At 40.2% G+C, this 20676-nt stretch overlaps 1 protein-coding gene across 1 annotated transcript; it reads left to right on the plus strand.

The window, feature by feature from the left end:
* The first annotated feature begins 390 nt into the window (after window positions 1-390).
* Window positions 391-8361, plus strand: LOC133737477 (uncharacterized). Its single transcript, XM_062165018.1, has 8 exons — window positions 391-573; window positions 712-1033; window positions 1144-3073; window positions 6179-6268; window positions 6770-6881; window positions 6994-7087; window positions 7590-7838; window positions 8318-8361. The coding sequence occupies exons 1-8, from the start codon at window positions 391-393 to the stop codon at window positions 8359-8361; spliced, it is 3024 nt and encodes a 1007-aa protein (XP_062021002.1).
* The last annotated feature ends 12315 nt before the right edge of the window (window positions 8362-20676 follow it).

Raw genomic sequence — 20676 nt, forward strand, 5'->3', positions numbered from 1 at the left:
ACCCTAACACAACCAGATCAGATCACCTCTCTCCAAAACCGACTAGGGTTTGAGGGCATTATATGTTACGAGGAGAAGGAGGGCTCACAAGGAGTCGCCCTACTCTGGAAGGCAGACACTCTGGTCCATCTCTGAACTTGCTCTCCTCATCACATTGATGTAGAAGTAGGTAAGCGGGGATCACAAGATTGTTGGAGATTCACAGGCCTTTACGGTTTTGCATCTCACTCTCAAAGGCATCGAACGTGGAACCTGATTCGAACTCTTGCAGCAGAAACATGTGACCTACCTTGGCTTATGGCCGGAGACTTTAATGAAATTTGGAGCAACCTTGATAAATCTGGAGGACCACCTAGGGCTGCCAGACCGATGGAAGATTTTTGACGAACGATGACTGGGTGTGGTCTGTTCGACATGGGATTTGTTGGAAGCAAGTATACTTGGTCCAATCGTTACACAAAAGAAAGGCTGGACAGAGCTTTTCATTCTATGCATTGGAGAGAATGCTTTCCTTTCTCGAGAGTTGTAACCCTCCCTCCTTCTGATTCGGATCATTGTCCACTGCTAATAGAAGTTTGTGCAGAACGACCAACTTAGTGGCAAGCCCCCTCAAGATTCCGTTTTGAAGAGTTTTGGCATCAATATCCCCAGTGTACAAACATTATTAAGAAGTGTTGGGCACAACCTCTAACTGGAAATGTGATGAAGCAGGTGGAAACTAAGATCAATGCGACTGGTACTCAGTTGTATGAGTGTCACAAGAAAGATGTTTCAAAAAACAAAGTGGAGATGCGAGTACTTCAGGAAAAAATGAAAGATATCATGTCCCATCCACATACCCCTCAACAGTATGATGAACAAAAGCAGTTGCATGTCCGATATAGTGCATTACTTGCACAGGAAGAAACTTACTGGAGACAGAGATCCAAGACGTTTTGGATGAAGGATGGAGATAAAAATACTGCCTTTTTTCATAGGAAAGCTTCAAATAGAAGAAACAAGAACCGAATTAAAGGCTTAAACAACGAAGCAGGTATGTGGCAAACTGACCCTCAAGCAGTCCAAAGCATTCTTGTGCAGTATTTCAAAGGTATATATATACCTCTTCTGGCACCAATCTTAATGCTATTTTTCAAGTTTTAGAAGCAGTTGATGTGAAAGTCACTGAAGAGATGAATGTGGAACTTAACAAACCCTATTGTGAGAAGGAAATCAAAGACGCCCTCTTCCAAATGCATCCGTCCAAAAGCCCTGGCCCAGATGGTATGTCCCCATTTTTCTTTCAGAAATATTGGAGTATTTTGTCTACTGATGTTTGTCTGGGAGTGCAAACTTTCTTAAAGACAGGAGAATTGGAGTATGCAGCCAACTTCACTCATCTATGTCTTATCCCAAAAATTTCTGAAGCAACAGAAGCGAATCAGTTTCGCCCTATTGCTTTATGCAATGTACTATACCGAATCAGGTCCAAGGTTCTTGCTAATAGGTTGAAACAAATCCTGTCTTCCATCATCTCTCCATTACAAAGTGCGTATGTACCGGGCCGGTTGATTTCAGATAATACCTTGGTAGCTACCGAGGTCGCTCATTTCATGTATAAACTTCGCAGGCAAGAGGAGGGCTTCTTCTCACTCAAGCTAGACATAAGCAAGGCTTATGATAGGCTTGAATGGGACTTCTTGAGGGCCATGTTAACAAAGCTAGGGTTTCATGAGCAGTGGATCACCATCATTATGAAATGTGTAGCGTCTGTTCAGTATTCGATTTTGGTGAATGGACAGCCTTCTAAAGCGATTACTCCTACCAGAGGGATTCGGCAAGGTGACCCTCTATCACCTTACCTCTTTATTTTGTGTGCAGAGGGACTATCAGCTCTCATCTCGAAAGCAGTGGAGAGCTCTCATCTACAAGGGCTTAAGATGTGTCCTGAAGCTCCTACTTTACACCATTTATTTTTTGCGGATGACAGCTTGATTTTTGGAGCTGCAAGTGAATCAGAATGTCATGTCTCGAGACACATTCTCAACACATATGAGCTGGCATCAGGACAAAAGGTAAATTACCAAAAGAGTAGTGTGGTGTTCAGTCGAAATGTACATCCGGATTTGCAAGATAATCTAGCGAGTGTGTTGGAAGTTCAAAGAGTGGAAGAACATGATCGGTACTTAGGATTACCACTACGCGTTGGCAAATCAAAGACTGCAATTTTTTCTTACATCAAAGAAAGGTTAACAAAGAAACTCTTGGGGTGGAAATCAAAGATCCTCAGTTCTGCAGGTAAGGAAATCTTGATCAAAGCTATAGCACAAACGGTGCCATCTTATGCTATGAACTGTTATCTCATTCCTAAGACATTGTGTGATGATATTCATCAATTGTGTGCACAATTTTTTTGGGGGGATACTGATCAAACCAGGAAAATTCATTGGCGAAGCTGGGGCAAGCTTTGCATGACAAAACAAGAAGGCGGTCTTGGTTTTAAGAATCTCTATGCCTATAACCTAGCTATGTTGGCTAAGCAGGCATGGAGGTTAATCCTACATCCTCAATCCTTGATTGCACAAGTGTATAAGGCTAGATATTTTCCACACCACTCTTTTTGGGATGCAGAACTTGGTGATGCCCCCTCCTTCTCATGGAGAAGTATATTAGAGAGTCGTCCTTTCTTGGTTGCCGGAATTCAATGGAAAGTGGGGACTGGAGAACTGATAGATGTCTGGAAGGATAATTGGATCCCAGAGTGTCCTCGTTACCTTGTTCAAAAGCCACCTCATACTACCATCAGTATGGTAGCTGAGTTAATTGATGAGGAAACCCAAAGTTGGAAGGAACATGTTGTGCAGGCCACTTTCTTACCTGAGGTAGCTGATAAAATTCTTAGTATCCCTTTAAGTCGAAGTGCTAGTGCAGATCGATATAGATGGATGCCAGAGAAAAATGGCAAGTATACAGTCAAGTCGGCATATTGGATTGCTCGACAGCAGGTTATGGGTGAGTTCCTCACTTCTACTTCATCTGGAAATCCATATGAGACTCTTTGGAAGAAAATCTGGAACACAAGGTGTAACATCCCGTATCTTAAATTAACCGTTTACTAGTCATTTGGACGGTAAACGACAACTACTTCCACTTTTTACTCTGTTTTGATACTTTTAGTGGCCCTAAAAGTTGACCTTTTTGTTCGAGTCAAAATTTGAGAAAGTTTCCTTCATGAAAGTTGTAGAGGACGTTAAACCGAGCGCGTGCATATGTGGTACGTAAAAATCGGAGTTCGTATGTGAAAGTTACTGTTCATGGTAACTCTCTCTATATAAGGAAACTTACCGAGGTAAGTTCCCATTTCAGAACTTACCCTGACTCTCTCCCTCTCCTCTCCCTCTTCCCCCGCGTCGCCCACCCTTCTTCTTTTTCCGATTTCTTCGCCGCCCGGCGTCCAATAGACGTGATTCCAGTTGCCCTTGGACCGTCTCTTCCTCCTCTACACGGTGGTACCAGTGGGTATCGTCGATTTGGCCGGAAAACCCCGAATTTATGCAATCATTGTTACTGTAGCAGTTTGCTTCTCCGGCGAGATTCTCCAGTTTCCGGCTATCTCCGGCGGTGAAATTGGTTCTATTAGGAGCGCCTCGAGTCACTGATCATCTTCTCTCAAGACTTCTAGCTGAAATTTCCACGTTTAGAAGGTGAATTTGAAGGATTTCCAAATTGGTGGGTTTGGAGATTTCCGGGTTTGTGTTCATCGGCAAAATTGGAGCACTTCAAGGTATTTTCTCACTTGGTCACAGTTATGAAAAATGCTTAGAATGTTGAGATGATTCTGTGGTTTAAATTTGGTGGCCGGAGGAGGAGTTGGCCGCCGCATGTACAGTGCCGCGCGGGAACAGTGCGGTGCGTGAACAGTGGTGGCGTTTAAACAGTAATTTAAATTCTTTTTTTTTAGTTAGTTAAATCCTATAATTTTTGTAGAGGTTGAATATGTGAATTTGGTTGGAATTGGAGAAGTTTTTAATCGATTATGAATTTCTGAAAATTTAGGATTTCGATTATCGATTTACGAGAATCCGACCGTCGGATATCTCTCGGTTCTGACTTGGAACCTTTAAGATAACGAATTGGTATTAGAGGAAAAATTTGGGTTGAATCGGAGGAGAAGTGGAGAGATGATTTGTGAGGAGTTGATTTTGGGAATCGTATTTAATTGTTGAATAGTTATTCACGGAAAATAATTGTGTACAGGGCGACGTACCGAGTTATTGCTCGACGAAGGAACTCGTATGCGTGATCGCCTGAATAGTACTGTGAGTGGACTTTTGTTTTTAAGTAAATGATGCATGCATTTATCTTTTAAAGTATTCTCTATTTAATTGCCATATTACCTTTCGAGCATATGATTGTTTTCGGATTTTGATTTCGATTTATCTCGTGAAATTACTTTTAATGATGATTTTCATGAAGTGATTATGATTTATTCCGGTTGTGAATTTCGGATATTAATTTTGTTATGCTCGGATTCGAATTTATAATTTATGTTGATTTTCGACGAATTAGTTTTCCGAGGTGATTTCCGGAATTTCATATTTATTTTCATTCGTCGATTTGAAATTTCTGAAAGAGTTTTCGAAATGGGATTTCGATGGAATTATATTTCTTGTTTATTTATCGACTTTCGGTTTTGGCATTGGGAATGCCTTATTGATGATTCTTGATTCGGTTTTGTTTCTGAACTGCGATTTATAATTTGATCTCGCCTATTTGTTATGACTTCGAGACTATTTTGGCGTGCGGGGCCACGTCATTGGAAGATATACTTTTTTTTCTCGTGAGATATTGGGGAAGCTTTATGGATTTACTGGTTTCCGATTGTTTTCCTCACCATACTCGGGTCATTCGGATTGTGTCTCCTCCTCACTTACTTTGTGTTTGTGAGTGGCAGTCGAGGATTCTCCTCCTCACGTGAGTGGTAGTCGAGGTTATTAGTTCTCCTCCTCACACAATCTATGTGTGGGTGGCAGTTGAGGGTAGGTAGAGCCTAAGGGGCTCCTTTACCCGGATGGTGACATCTCTTCCCCATATCCTTTTATTTGTTACTTGACTAGCGGGGCTAGTCCGATTCTCTTAACCAGCGGGAACTGGTATGTTTTCACGAGACTCCGAGTTTTAACGACATACGTTTTATAAACGTTGCATGCATCGAAGTTTTATGAATTTAAATCCGTGGGAAAGTAATACAACTTCATTTCTTTTAAATTATTTGTTTAGTTGTTTATTTTTGTCCACTCACGCTGATGTGTTTTTCAATTACTTTCCCTTGGGCCCTTCGGTTTCAAATGCCCAGTTTGCAGGCGAAATTAGTTGAGGTCGGGCGTACATGGAGTTGAGGCATAGTTAACAGCATGGCTTCCGCGTTTTCCTTTGAAGTAGGTTTTCCTTGTTTACCCTTTTTATTAGAATTGCTCTGACTACCTGTGGGATTAATGTTATTCAAGTTGCGTTTTGTGTTATTTGAATTGGACAATGTTGTGATTTGGGGAGCAGGGTGGCTCCAAGAGAATAAGGACGGGTGATTTAGAAGTGTAAATTTCCTTTCTACAGGTTTTGGGTAGTCTATTTTAGGGGAAGTTCTGCCAAATTTTTGGAAGAATTTCTTTTAAGGTGGGCCCCGCAGGGCCAGTTCGGATTTCAGGGTGAAATCTGGGGCGGGTCCTGTCAGTTGGTATCAGAGCATTAGGTTGTCAGATTCTGTAGACTTGTTTCTATCCTGTTACCTTATACGCTTGATGTTACACAGTACCTCCCGAGTGATGGCCCGACTGCAGCGGTTCCCCATCATATACTCTTCGGTGCTGATGTATTCATCAAGTGTGTACGGTACATGTCTAATTGGTTTTCCTTTAGGTGCTATGCCTCTTGTACGCCGACCTCATAGGGTTTACGCTGCGTAGCGGAATGTTTACAGGTCCTACACCTTTCCCTGATGATGGTAGAGTAAGACTACTCTACAGATTCGAGTTGTGCTGTGAAATATGATTCGAGGAAATGTTGTGGGTATTTCTTCCTCGATGGCAACAAGTTTGTTGGGGCATGGTTTAAGGTGCGAGACCAGAGTTTGATTTTGTGCTATATTGTTAGAGTTGAGCGTCCATTGTTTTGGACAGTCTCTGTATTATAACTGTTTCAGAATCAGGATTGTTGTTGGAATTGGAATTAGTAGTAATGATGGTTATGACTATGAACCGACTGGAATGTGTTACTTGACACGATCGGTCCGGTAAACGACATTGAGGGATATTTTTGGCAGTTGTTGGAGATTTCTTGGAAATTCATAGGATTGGTCATCTTGGATTGTTGACCTGGCCATGACATTTGGATCTAGTTTTGTTCGAATTGAAAGAAATTGATTTAGAAACATTGATTTTTAATTGGTCTTTTAAGTTTTGGACTGTAATGAGTAAGGTGATGGACAGAACTGAGTTTTGAAATAGTTATATGTCCAAGCTTGAGTTTTTAGCTGGATGCTTAAGGTTTTACAATCGGGCTACGACCTTGGTCGGTAAATAATTGTGAGAATTGGAATCAACTTTTCGTATGTGATATTATGCAAATGGGTGCCCTTGCTTATCCATTTTTGAGTGAAACGGTTACTTCTAAGATCAGGAATAGCAGTGGTGACATTGTTGGGTGTTCTTAGATGTTCGAACGGAATTGTTAGGTGATACAGAATTTGATTCGAGTTCTGAATCATGGAGCCTTGAAGGTTGAATTGTGGTAGGTTCTGGTGGAGGTTTTTCTTATCAGATGGGTTGTGTATGATATTAGAGGTTGGTGGAATAACTTTTAAAGAAATAGGTTTCCAGTTGGCTCCGGAAATATTTCTAATTAAGGTATGACCAGAATTCTTGTTATACATTAGGAAAGATCTTGTGAAATGTGTTAGCTATCTTGGGGAATTGGTTATTGCTTGAATTGAATACATGTAATGGATTTTCTTTGAAGGAATTGAGCGAGTTTTGCCACCCTGGTGACCCTCAATTGGAAATGTATAGGAAGTTGTTGGTACGAGTGAAATCCGGTCACCACTTGTCTAACGGTAAGTAGGAGTTGAGTTGGAATTAATTGATTGGGCTTATGTTCTATAAGGGTTTTAATAGATATTTAAGTACTAATTGTTTAGTCACTATGGTTGAGTTATGTTATTGGATAAATTCTTAGTGAGGGGATTTGGAAAAGTTTTTGGTACAATTTTGGTTAGCACAGGAAAGTCATAGGGATCCTTGTTGTAGCTGAAATCTTATAAGTTAAGTGTCGATTGCGGAGCGGAATTGCGGCTATTTTATCCACTTTTTGGTAAGGACAATCGTCGTTTATTAGTATTGGCCTTAAGTTAAATAAGAAGTGTTGGCTATATTCTAGTACTTGCAAGTTCAATGTCGTTGACATGACTGATTTCAAGTGTTGAATTTCTTTTCTAGTTGGTCAACTTTGGATCAGATTTGGAGTAATTTCTAGTGTTGTTGGATACATCATAGTCCATTAGAGGATTTGACACATACAGAATTTAGAACTTTTCTATAATGTCGTACCTGTAATAGAATTGTCAGGTGGTGATATCGAACAGATGGTTGGAAATGTTCTACTTGGGGTTGGTGGAGCAGTTGGGAAAGAGAGTTTTCCTAGTTATCTAAGGAAGCTATTTTATTTAAGTTTGATCAGAATTCCAGTCAAGTATCTAATAATACGGATAGTAGTGTTTTCTGTGGTGAGAATTACATTGGCATATGAAGTAGAATTATCATTTGTGGCATTGGAGGCCAGCGAGAACGACGTGGATTCAACTAGAGGTTAGACCTATGACTATTAAAGAAGTGTAGCATCAGCTAAGAACAGTTTTAGTGTGATGCATCTCCTCCTGGATTTGAGTCTTTGGGCTAGAGTGGAGTGAGTAGTTACGGTTCTTGCTTTGCACCGGGTTTCGAATGACGTGGTACTCGTTGCGTACCATTAAATAAACACTAACATGTAAGGAATTTTAGCAGTTTTGATTAGAGACGTTGGTAATTAGTAGATTCCTTGAAACACATTTGATTTAAAAGAGTTTTCCACTACATTACAATTATAGAAAGTTTTCGAGGGACAACGCTAGTTAGCCAGTTTGAGATACTAAGTGTGGCCAGCAGGGTAACTATCAAATGAGTTTTCCTTGTTGACTTGGAATGTCATTTCAAGGCGTGATCAATGTTCCAGTTAGTTATTAGAGTAGCGCAGAGGAAGTGTAGTGGCCCCATAACCTACATGATTAAGAACTTATGGGTTTGTTCAGGACTACCCTTTGTTATGCTTGACAACTGTGAGGCTTTTGCGTGAACGACATTTGACCATAAATCTAAGCACAAACAGACAAAAAGAAAGTGCGGTTTTGGGGTTGCTAAGGAAGTTGCTTGTTTTGGACTTGTGGGTCGATGTATTATCACAATGTTGTTGGTGAATGGGGTGGATCTTCACCGTGCGACTTATATGAAGATGTTATGGACATTTCTATTCCAACCGAATGACTTGTGATGTCAATACCTTGTGTTATCTGAGCTATACACATGTTGTGATTTGCTTGAGTAGTTGGGATGGTTGGAGACTCTATGGATTGTTAAGTAGTGACTTGAGGATTGTTTCTTTTAAGGTTTGATCTCCTTATTCAATCGGCCAACTCTTGGATCATTTTTGAAACTAAGTTCTACATGTTTTGAGCAGTTTGGCATATTTTTCTGTGCCTTACCATCCCCATTGTTGTGAGATCGGTGTGTTATCTTTTTTCGTAATGTGTACTCTTCAGCGGTTTGAAATTTCGAGGACAAAATTTTTATAAGGAGGGGAGATTGTAACATCCCGTATCTTAAATTAACCGTTTACTAGTCATTTGGACGGTAAACGATAACTACTTCCACTTTTTACTCTGTTTTGATACTTTTAGTGGCCCTAAAAGTTGACCTTTTTGTTCGAGTCAAAATTTGAGAAAGTTTCCTTCATGAAAGTTGTAGAGGACGTTAAACCGAGCGCGTGCATATGTGGTACGTAAAAATCGGAGTTCGTATGTGAAAGTTACTGTTCATGGTAACTCTCTCTATATAAGGAAACTTACCGAGGTAAGTTCCCATTTCAGAACTTACCCTGACTCTCTCCCTCTCCTCTCCCTCTTCCCCCGCGTCGCCCACCCTTCTTCTTTTTCCGATTTCTTCGCCGCCCGGCGTCCGATAGACGTGATTCCAGTTGCCCTTGGACCGTCTCTTCCTCCTCTACACGGTGGTACCAGTGGGTATCGTCGATTTGGCCGGAAAACCCCGAATTTATGCAATCATTGTTACTGTAGCAGTTTGCTTCTCCGGCGAGATTCTCCAGTTTCCGGCTATCTCCGGCGGTGAAATTGGTTCTATTAGGAGCGCCTCGAGTCACTGATCATCTTCTCTCAAGACTTCTAGCTGAAATTTCCACGTTTAGAAGGTGAATTTGAAGGATTTCCAAATTGGTGGGTTTGGAGATTTCCGGGTTTGTGTTCATCGGCAAAATTGGAGCACTTCAAGGTATTTTCTCACTTGGTCACAGTTATGAAAAATGCTTAGAATGTTGAGATGATTCTGTGGTTTAAATTTGGTGGCCGGAGGAGGAGTTGGCCGCCGCATGTACAGTGCCGCGCGGGAACAGTGCGGTGCGTGAACAGTGGTGGCGTTTAAACAGTAATTTAAATTCTTTTTTTTTAGTTAGTTAAATCCTATAATTTTTGTAGAGGTTGAATATGTGAATTTGGTTGGAATTGGAGAAGTTTTTAATCGATTATGAATTTCTGAAAATTTAGGATTTCGATTATCGATTTACGAGAATCCGACCGTCGGATATCTCTCGGTTCTGACTTGGAACCTTTAAGATAACGAATTGGTATTAGAGGAAAAATTTGGGTTGAATCGGAGGAGAAGTGGAGAGATGATTTGTGAGGAGTTGATTTTGGGAATCGTATTTAATTGTTGAATAGTTATTCACGGAAAATAATTGTGTACAGGGCGACGTACCGAGTTATTGCTCGACGAAGGAACTCGTATGCGTGATCGCCTGAATAGTACTGTGAGTGGACTTTTGTTTTTAAGTAAATGATGCATGCATTTATCTTTTAAAGTATTCTCTATTTAATTGCCATATTACCTTTCGAGCATATGATTGTTTTCGGATTTTGATTTCGATTTATCTCGTGAAATTACTTTTAATGATGATTTTCATGAAGTGATTATGATTTATTCCGGTTGTGAATTTCGGATATTAATTTTGTTATGCTCGGATTCGAATTTATAATTTATGTTGATTTTCGACGAATTAGTTTTCCGAGGTGATTTCCGGAATTTCATATTTATTTTCATTCGTCGATTTGAAATTTCTGAAAGAGTTTTCGAAATGGGATTTCGATGGAATTATATTTCTTGTTTATTTATCGACTTTCGGTTTTGGCATTGGGAATGCCTTATTGATGATTCTTGATTCGGTTTTGTTTCTGAACTGCGATTTATAATTTGATCTCGCCTATTTGTTATGACTTCGAGACTATTTTGGCGTGCGGGGCCACGTCATTGGAAGATATACTTTTTTTTCTCGTGAGATATTGGGGAAGCTTTATGGATTTACTGGTTTCCGATTGTTTTCCTCACCATACTCGGGTCATTCGGATTGTGTCTCCTCCTCACTTACTTTGTGTTTGTGAGTGGCAGTCGAGGATTCTCCTCCTCACGTGAGTGGTAGTCGAGGTTATTAGTTCTCCTCCTCACACAATCTATGTGTGGGTGGCAGTTGAGGGTAGGTAGAGCCTAAGGGGCTCCTTTACCCGGATGGTGACATCTCTTCCCCATATCCTTTTATTTGTTACTTGACTAGCGGGGCTAGTCCGATTCTCTTAACCAGCGGGAACTGGTATGTTTTCACGAGACTCCGAGTTTTAACGACATACGTTTTATAAACGTTGCATGCATCGAAGTTTTATGAATTTAAATCCGTGGGAAAGTAATACAACTTCATTTCTTTTAAATTATTTGTTTAGTTGTTTATTTTTGTCCACTCACGCTGATGTGTTTTTCAATTACTTTCCCTTGGGCCCTTCGGTTTCAAATGCCCAGTTTGCAGGCGAAATTAGTTGAGGTCGGGCGTACATGGAGTTGAGGCATAGTTAACAGCATGGCTTCCGCGTTTTCCTTTGAAGTAGGTTTTCCTTGTTTACCCTTTTTATTAGAATTGCTCTGACTACCTGTGGGATTAATGTTATTCAAGTTGCGTTTTGTGTTATTTGAATTGGACAATGTTGTGATTTGGGGAGCAGGGTGGCTCCAAGAGAATAAGGACGGGTGATTTAGAAGTGTAAATTTCCTTTCTACAGGTTTTGGGTAGTCTATTTTAGGGGAAGTTCTGCCAAATTTTTGGAAGAATTTCTTTTAAGGTGGGCCCCGCAGGGCCAGTTCGGATTTCAGGGTGAAATCTGGGGCGGGTCCTGTCAGTTGGTATCAGAGCATTAGGTTGTCAGATTCTGTAGACTTGTTTCTATCCTGTTACCTTATACGCTTGATGTTACACAGTACCTCCCGAGTGATGGCCCGACTGCAGCGGTTCCCCATCATATACTCTTCGGTGCTGATGTATTCATCAAGTGTGTACGGTACATGTCTAATTGGTTTTCCTTTAGGTGCTATGCCTCTTGTACGCCGACCTCATAGGGTTTACGCTGCGTAGCGGAATGTTTACAGGTCCTACACCTTTCCCTGATGATGGTAGAGTAAGACTACTCTACAGATTCGAGTTGTGCTGTGAAATATGATTCGAGGAAATGTTGTGGGTATTTCTTCCTCGATGGCAACAAGTTTGTTGGGGCATGGTTTAAGGTGCGAGACCAGAGTTTGATTTTGTGCTATATTGTTAGAGTTGAGCGTCCATTGTTTTGGACAGTCTCTGTATTATAACTGTTTCAGAATCAGGATTGTTGTTGGAATTGGAATTAGTAGTAATGATGGTTATGACTATGAACCGACTGGAATGTGTTACTTGACACGATCGGTCCGGTAAACGACATTGAGGGATATTTTTGGCAGTTGTTGGAGATTTCTTGGAAATTCATAGGATTGGTCATCTTGGATTGTTGACCTGGCCATGACATTTGGATCTAGTTTTGTTCGAATTGAAAGAAATTGATTTAGAAACATTGATTTTTAATTGGTCTTTTAAGTTTTGGACTGTAATGAGTAAGGTGATGGACAGAACTGAGTTTTGAAATAGTTATATGTCCAAGCTTGAGTTTTTAGCTGGATGCTTAAGGTTTTACAATCGGGCTACGACCTTGGTCGGTAAATAATTGTGAGAATTGGAATCAACTTTTCGTATGTGATATTATGCAAATGGGTGCCCTTGCTTATCCATTTTTGAGTGAAACGGTTACTTCTAAGATCAGGAATAGCAGTGGTGACATTGTTGGGTGTTCTTAGATGTTCGAACGGAATTGTTAGGTGATACAGAATTTGATTCGAGTTCTGAATCATGGAGCCTTGAAGGTTGAATTGTGGTAGGTTCTGGTGGAGGTTTTTCTTATCAGATGGGTTGTGTATGATATTAGAGGTTGGTGGAATAACTTTTAAAGAAATAGGTTTCCAGTTGGCTCCAGAAATATTTCTAATTAAGTATTGTAGGGGTTATAAGCATGGTAATTTACACCCGCCGCATGATTGCGAGGGTGAATCGCTTAGTGGTCTAATTCTTGAGCTTTATGGCAATTAGAGTGACTTAGAAACCCTTGAACCGGCTCTAGCTCTCTCTAATTGAGTTTGTGTGACCCTTGAATGATACGCTTGTTTGGACCCAAAATAAGCATTTTGGCCTGACAAGGCGTGTCTTGGAGAAATTGAGCCAATGTCAGTGGCTCAAGCTATATATTGTCGACAAGTTCGAAATATATATTTAGAGGCTAAATAAAGCCTACTATGGAAGCATGGAAGTATGACAAGTCAACTTTAGCATATTTTCCTACTTCGGCTAGGAAAAACCGAGCTAGACAAGGAAGGAGGGGTGGCAGACTAACCAAATGAAATTGAAATGTGCTGAAACTTTCCAGATCCATTCTAGACAGCCCAAGGATCATTTCTTATGAAGAGTGCAAGAGCTTTTTTTGAGTGGAAGGCCTTCAAACAATCAGCCCAATTTTCTACAGAAGCAAAACTGGAAAACTGGACCTGTAAGAGGTCCAGCAGCATTTTCGGCCCAACCACATGGAATAAAAATCTGAAAATTTGTCAGGATGATCTACACTCATAGTTGAACATTTCATATGAAGAAGTCGAAGGCATATAATGAAGTCTTGTTGGAGAAATAATTGAAGGAATAAAGGAGCAGAAACTGACCTAAAACCAGCTCAATATTCACATGTTCATGTTTCCTACCCACATGAAGAAAGCTAGATGCTTTTCTCTTTTTCCTTGGATATATTTTTCTTCTACAATCTCTTTAATAGATCATCACCACTTCCATGTTGCTGCACCTTCATGCTTTGCTTTCATTTCATCTTTTCTCTATCTTTTCCATATTTTACAAGTGAACTTAGATCTACTTTCATTATTTTTCTTCCACTCATCATTTCACTCTTCTTTTTCTTCCCTATATAAACACCTTCTCCTCTCATTCTAAAACACACATTCACAACACAACAACATCTCTAAGATGATCTAAGTTCTCTCTAGAGCAAACCTCTCTAAGAGCAACTCCTCTCCTTCTCTTTCTCTTACCGGTGATCACACTCCTAGTCCTAGTCTTCTCAGAAGCCGACTTTCAGTGCCACTAAACCCTCTGTCAACGTACTTCGGTCCTAGTCTCCTCAAGAGCCGATTGTAGTACCACGACCAAACACCGACACAAACACCCATTCACATTCAACAACAACATCTCTAAGATGATCTAAGTTCTCTCTAGAGCAAACCTCTCTAAGAGCAACTCCTCTCCTTCTCTTTCTCTTACCGGTGATCACACTCCTAGTCCTAGTCTTCTCAGAAGCCGACTTTCAGTGCCACCAAACCCTCTGTCAACGTGCTTCGGTCCTAGTCTGCTCGGGAGCCGACGGTAGTGCCGCGACCACAACGGTTACAGAACCAGCCAAGCAAGGGTAACGCCCTAGCAACCCAGCCAAGCTAAAGTCACGCTTTAGCAAGTTCTCCTCACTTCCCAGTGGTTCTCGCTCTGCTCGATCTACAACATGGAGTATCGATTGTGATTTTCAAGAAGCTCAGCAAAAGTCCTCGCCACGAGGCACAAAGAATCCCGCGACGAGGTTGGTGCTCTCCTCGTCTACAATCGCTCAACAGAAGTCAGGTCAAGGGACACCCCCGACGACCGCACCCGAACGGTGCTGGCACGCCCGCGCAAGAAAAGAGACTGTTGACCAGCTGCAGCAAAATTGGAGCCAAACAACGCTAAAAGTAAGCGCGCAATTTAACCCTGAAAAATGTCATCGTTAATATATGGTAAATAGGGATCGTTCTAACCGGGGATTGAGGGTACACCTATAATTGCAAAAACAAATAAAGAATTAATAAAAATACAAAGTATAATATTTACAACAAAATAAAATAAATGATATATACAAAATAACAAAATAAGGGGGGTTTTTAACATTAGGGTTTCGAAAATTAAAATAAATAAAAGAAAGAAATCACAAAAACACATGTACAAGAATGAAACGTAAGAAACAAAGATCAAAACCAATTCCATGTAATCAAATTCGATTTAAACCCTATATTTGATCATCTAAGTCATGAGAAATAAGTTGATCATGTGAAACATTCGACGCAAATGATTTCCCATATTTTACTTTCCTTTACTAATTAACCTAAGTGAAAGCACCTAGATCAATCCTATTAAACATGCAATCAAAGTCTAGACGCTAGCTAATCAAAACATGTTCAACGCAAGAAGCATAGAGAAAGGTTATCAACTTAAGTGCACAACCTAATTATGAATAAGTTCACCTATTTGCAATCCTCTTCAATTGAATTTGACCTTTGTCCAAAGCCTTTACTACTTGGTTCACAAAACTATTAGGTGAATCGTTTACCTAAATCTAGCACCAATTACATGCAAATCCTATAAGTGTCGACCCAAATAAGATAAACATATAAAAGTTTTCTATCAAGCAAATTCAATCGAACAAACTCACATAAGCAACTTAGAATCACAATTATAAGAATTTAAAATCTTTATTTAAACATAGAAATTGGGCTTAAACTTTGCCCTAAACGTTATTGTTAACTAGAAACAAATTCCTACGAAATCAAACAAGGAAACCAAAAAGGTTACAAGGAAAAAGAATGAATTACACCGTGAGTTGGAGAGCTTGAAACGTTGGAATCTTGAATCTTGGAAGCAAGTCTTCAAGGTGGATGATGGAGGTAGATCTTCACGGCTCCTTCTTCTTCCTCTCCTTGCTTGAAAACGCGGAACTTGCAACTAGAGAGTGGAGAGGGAGGGAGAGCTTATGACGTTATGGAGGATTTTCTGAATGAAAGTGTGTGTTGAAACGTCAAGCATAGGGGGGTTTATATAGGGGGACGGCCAAGCTTCATGATCCTTCTTTTAATTTCCCAAGGAATTAATCTGATAATTCCACACAGCTTCGACCAATCACGTAGCGCCACGTCAGCTCTATTGTGTCATCCAACCAATCAAAAAGCTCCAAAATCAATCCCTAATATATTGTTGCCGAATTTCCAAGGATTATTTCTGATTTTATTCATAAATTTCGGCCAAATATCTAGGCATGAACCTAGACAATGTATCTGGACCCATTTTGGACCTTTTCTCCCTTAAATCTCTCCATGGCTTTATCCTTAATGTCCTCCCCTTGATTTTCTCTTGATTTTCACATTAATACTGCAGATTTTAATTCCTTAATTCCGGCCAACATATCTTGAGGGAATTGAGGAACGAATCTGGACTTGTTTTGAGCCTTTTCTTGTTGCACAATCCCTTGAAACTCTCCCAAGATTTTCTCAACGTAATCTCCTTGATTTTCACATTATCTCCATCATTTCCCATGGCAAAAATCAGATTTAATCTCCCAAAATATCTCCAACGTCATCTTCAAGCCATGTGGTCTCCTAATGCCTTCAGGTTTCCTAGCCTCATCTGGATTCTTGCGTTGACTCGGATTCCTAGTCGGACCAGGAAAACTCCATTTCTTCATTTCAGCTCATTTCTGAATCCCTTGTGCCTTGCCTTTGTCATCTCCAATGTCTCACATCCTTCATGTGTCTTTAAGCTTATTTCCTTGTCATTTATTCCAATGTACCTAGAAAATAGAAACTAAATTAAAAATGATTAAGTAAAGGAAATAACTAAGAAAAATATGAGGAAATAATTATTAAAACATCGCATAAAAATGCTCCTATCAATGACACATTAATACCGTAATTGAGAATATATGATCCTTGAGCCTTGAACCGCCTTGGATACGACTACCGCCTAATCAAGAATTTTGCATCTACATTAGATTAGCTTCCGGCACATAGGATTTGGGTGAAAGAACCTCCCTAGCACCCAACACTCTCTTGTCTTGAATTTTTTGCAAACTACTTTAGCATTGCATTTTTCATTTTTAGCAATTTTCTATTTTCGGTTCTCAAATTTAGTTTAAGTCTTCACAATTAAAAATCACAATTTCGGATACTTGTTGCTAAGATAATTTGTATTTATGCTTAGTTGTTGGTAACTAAGTGGGGTTCCCTATTCCCTTGGGTATGATACTTGGAGCGTAATTTATTTGCCCTAAACTTAATGACCGTGTTGTATTACGCGTGAGGCGCTAGTATATGCACCGAATCACTATGCTAAGCCCTTATCTCCCAAGTACGAGGTTTTCACAGTCCTCATTGCGTCCTGCAAGATGATCGGGAATAAAGTGATGAAATACCTGAGACACCTCCAAGGAAGTTCCCAAAGAGAAAACTCACATAACGGGACACTGGTAGGTAAAGTACGTATCACGATAATGCAGGACATAATACCTAGCATCACACAGAAGAAAATGATCGAGTCATTAGTACAAAGCGGCAAGCTGCAATGGTGGCGGAACCCATCGATGTCTCTGGCAAGTTTCTCACAATCTACAGTGGAGAGCAGAGAAGCTAACTCTCCTATCAAGCTAAAAAATGATGTACTCGGGCAAGGAGTGCCATTGAGTTGTTCAGTTTCAACAAAGGCAAATCAACTACCGCTAAGAGTGGCTGAAAATCAATCACCTTCCATGAAGAGGAGAAGGCGCGCAAGTGTTTGGATGCCTCCTCAAGACGACCCATTTCTCATTACCATCCAGATTGATCATTATCTCACCCAGTGGGTACTTGTCGGCACTAGGGCGTCTGTTAATGTACTATTTAGATACGCTTACAAAGCATTGCAACGAGGCAGGTCCAAGTTGTCGTAGGACAATGAACTGTTGATACTATAGGTGAAAGCCCAAATTGTGCGTCGGTGGAGACGAAATTTATCGTGGTGGACTGCTTGTCATCTTACAACACTATCCTCGGGCGGCCCACTTTGTGGCACTCGAAAATCTGCATGGCAGGTCACATGCTTATGATGAAAGTACCTACACCGGTGGATGCTTACGAAGAGATTAGAGTGTAGCCCAACAATGTTATTCCCTCACGGTTTTCTTGAGAACGGGGAAAAACTGAGGTCTTGTCGATGGAAAATGAGCCTTCACCTTCAGACATATATGAGGACCGACCTGGTGCCACTGAAGAGGCCGAGCCTAAGTGTAAGACCCCGGAAATTCGTTATTAATTTCTAATGGGTCCCGGGAATTAGTAAAGTGTTCGGTTGTACGATTTCGTGGCTCGTGAATGGAGCGGAAGTGTTTCGGACGAATTATTAGTCGAAGAATATGGATTTAGGGGGGTGGCAATGGTTGATTTTTTATACGTTGGGTTTCTCCGAAAACTTCCTTCACGAAAGTCGTAGAGCGCGTCGATACGAGTTCGTGGACATGTGGAACGCGAGAATCGGAGTTCGTATGAGAAAGTTATGAGCGATTGAAATTTGGGGAAATTTCTATAAATATGAGAAAATTCCGGATTTTTCAGAAAATCCCAAAAGTTTCCTTTTTCTTATTTTCCTCCCCAGATTCTCTCCGTTCTCTCTCCTCAGAACCCTCGGGTTCCGATCGACCCGACCCGGAGTTTTCTCTCTGCTCCGGCGTCCTCCAGCCACGACCCGGCCCTCTCCGTGCTCTTCGCTCCACGCCCAGCCGCCCTCTGCCGTCGCTTTGCCGAGCCGCTGCCCCCAGACCTGGATCGAAGACGCCCAGCCAAGCGAAACCGACCCGATCGGATCTTGGCCTTGCCGGCGTTGCACGGGCCGATCCTCCTCAGTTTTGGAATCGCCTCTTCCTACTGATCATCCCCATATAGGCCTTGCATCTCGATTTGGGGTGTAGAGCGCTAGATCAAGGTTTGACTTTTTCGATGGTCCTGATTCAATCTAGGATCTGATCAGACGCTCGAGATTGATCCAACTTCTAGGCTTGATCTAGGACGATTTAGACCGAATCTCACTTAGCTTCAGGTATGAAAGTGGCTCATTCCTTCATTTTGAACAAGTTTGTAGTTGATGACTTTGGCATCGGAGGTGGTTGATCCGGCGTTGACCGCCGTGGTTGACCACAATCTGAACCACCGCTTGTGGCGGCGCGTCTGGCCTTATTTTTGTGTTATGTTTTCAGTTTATGCATCTACGCATCGATACGGTCTTTTTGATATATTATAAGGTTATTTTGGAGAAAGTTGATGCATGTTAGGGTTTTAGGGTTTTCGATTCGTTTCGGTTTTCGATCCGCGAGGATCCAACCGTTGGATCTTCGTATAATTTTGATAGGATGATCCCAAGGGCGATCTGTGGGAATCCAACCATTGGATTGTCGTTTAAGTGTGTTTTATGATTCGTTTGCTAAGTTGCGATCTTATTTGATTAGGTGATGGACGGATTTGTTTTGGATGGACGGTTGTGATTGTGATTTTGTGCTTGTCTTGGTTTGTGTGAAGACGCAGCTGGATTTGGAGGTGAGTAAATCTCATGGTGTTTCGGTTGATAAATTAGTTATGTTTAATTTAGTAGATTTAATTGTTAGCATGCAAAATCATATTTATCAAAATAAATTATTTGTTTTAAAATATATGAACTTGATCGACAACGGTTCATGGGTAAGTGAAAACAATGTTTTGATATAAAATGATTTTCGAGAAGTATAATTTATAAAACTATAGTTGGTATTAGTGGTCATTCCTGCGTGAATGACTACGTATATATATATATTTACGTGGAATATATATATATGGATGGAGTGGCTTTGTGATATGTATATGTTGATGGTTATATTGTTGAAAGAGTGAATTGAAAATGTGGTGTGACATTGGTGAAGTTGTGTTTGAGAGTGTGATTAATTATATTGTTGTACCAAAGTGGTGACCAAAGTGGCGATAGTTTATACAGTAGTACCAAAGTGGTGACCAAAGTGGCGACAATTCATCATGTGTGTGATTGATGTAATTGTATGAGTGTAGTGGTATACAATTCATCATGTGAGTGATTGATGTAATTGTATTAAATGAGTAATTGGAGTTGATGGGTGATCATCTACTTTAGTCAAAGTCGATGGGTGAACATCGACTATTGACTTTAGTTTGGAGTTGATGGGTGATCATTGACTTTAGTGTGAGTTGTTTGACTTCTTCATTTATTTTCCTTTTCTTTCTAATTGTTTGCTTTATTGTAATCTCCTGAACTAAGTTATATGCAGGGATTACTGCTTTTTGCATTGTTTGTTTTAATGTAATTCCCTAAACTAAATTATATGCAGGGATTACTATGATTTTTATTATTTGTTTTAATGTAATCTCCTGAACTAAGTCATATGCAGGGATTACTATTTTATGAATTAATTGGTTTCATCGTAATCTCCTGAACTAAGTTATATGTAGGGATTACTATGATTTTGAATTGTGTGTTTTTAGTGATCTCCTGAACTAATTTTCTAAGCAGGGATTACTGGTTTTATTTACTTTAATGATGTGAGTGCAGTTGTGGTTGTGACTCATGGTGAGTCAAGAAATGTTTTATCACGTCTTTGTGGTGATAAGTGCTTTATGTTGAGCGGAAAGAAGTGTGATTTCGTGGTTGTGTTGTCAAGACTGAAAATGATTTGAAACGTCACTGAGGTGACAACTACTTTTGTTGAGTTAAATGAAGGTTGATTTAGTAATTCGTTGTGTTTTAAAATGTTTAAAACATAATTGAGTTTAATTGATTCGTTGAAGTATTGTGAAATTGGATGCTTGAATCGAGAGTCAGAGCATGTTGATTTTGATATGAGTTAACTTACGTGAGCATGATATTGAAGGATGGTTTTGTATGTTTGGTTGTGTTTTGTGAAATTAAATGTTGTTGCTTTAATTATCTCACGAATTGAGAAATTATAAGCATGAGTGACGTGAGTCATTTTATTTGAGTTTACTCATACGGGCTGAAAAGCTTACCGGGTTTGTTGTTTACATTCCCGGTGCACTATTCTATGGTGTAGGGGTTATTGTGTAGGTTAGAATATCGGGTGATCGTTATCGAAGCTGAGGT

The sequence above is a fragment of the Rosa rugosa genome, chromosome 3 (assembly GCF_958449725.1).
Source record: "Rosa rugosa chromosome 3, drRosRugo1.1, whole genome shotgun sequence".
NCBI lineage: Eukaryota > Viridiplantae > Streptophyta > Magnoliopsida > Rosales > Rosaceae > Rosa > Rosa rugosa.

What these genes read in the sequence shown, in the direction of transcription:
- LOC133737477 (XM_062165018.1), top strand. Translation starts at nt 391, where the DNA reads ATGACTGGGTGTGGTCTGTTCGACATGGGATTTGTTGGAAGCAAGTAT. An exon ending in AGGCTTAAACAACGAAGCAG is followed by an intron (nt 1,034 to 1,143) that starts GTATGTGGCAAA and finishes TTCAAGTTTTAG; the next exon opens with AAGCAGTTGATGTGAAAGTC. An exon ending in AACACAAGGTGTAACATCCC is followed by an intron (nt 3,074 to 6,178) that starts GTATCTTAAATT and finishes TAACTGTTTCAG; the next exon opens with AATCAGGATTGTTGTTGGAA.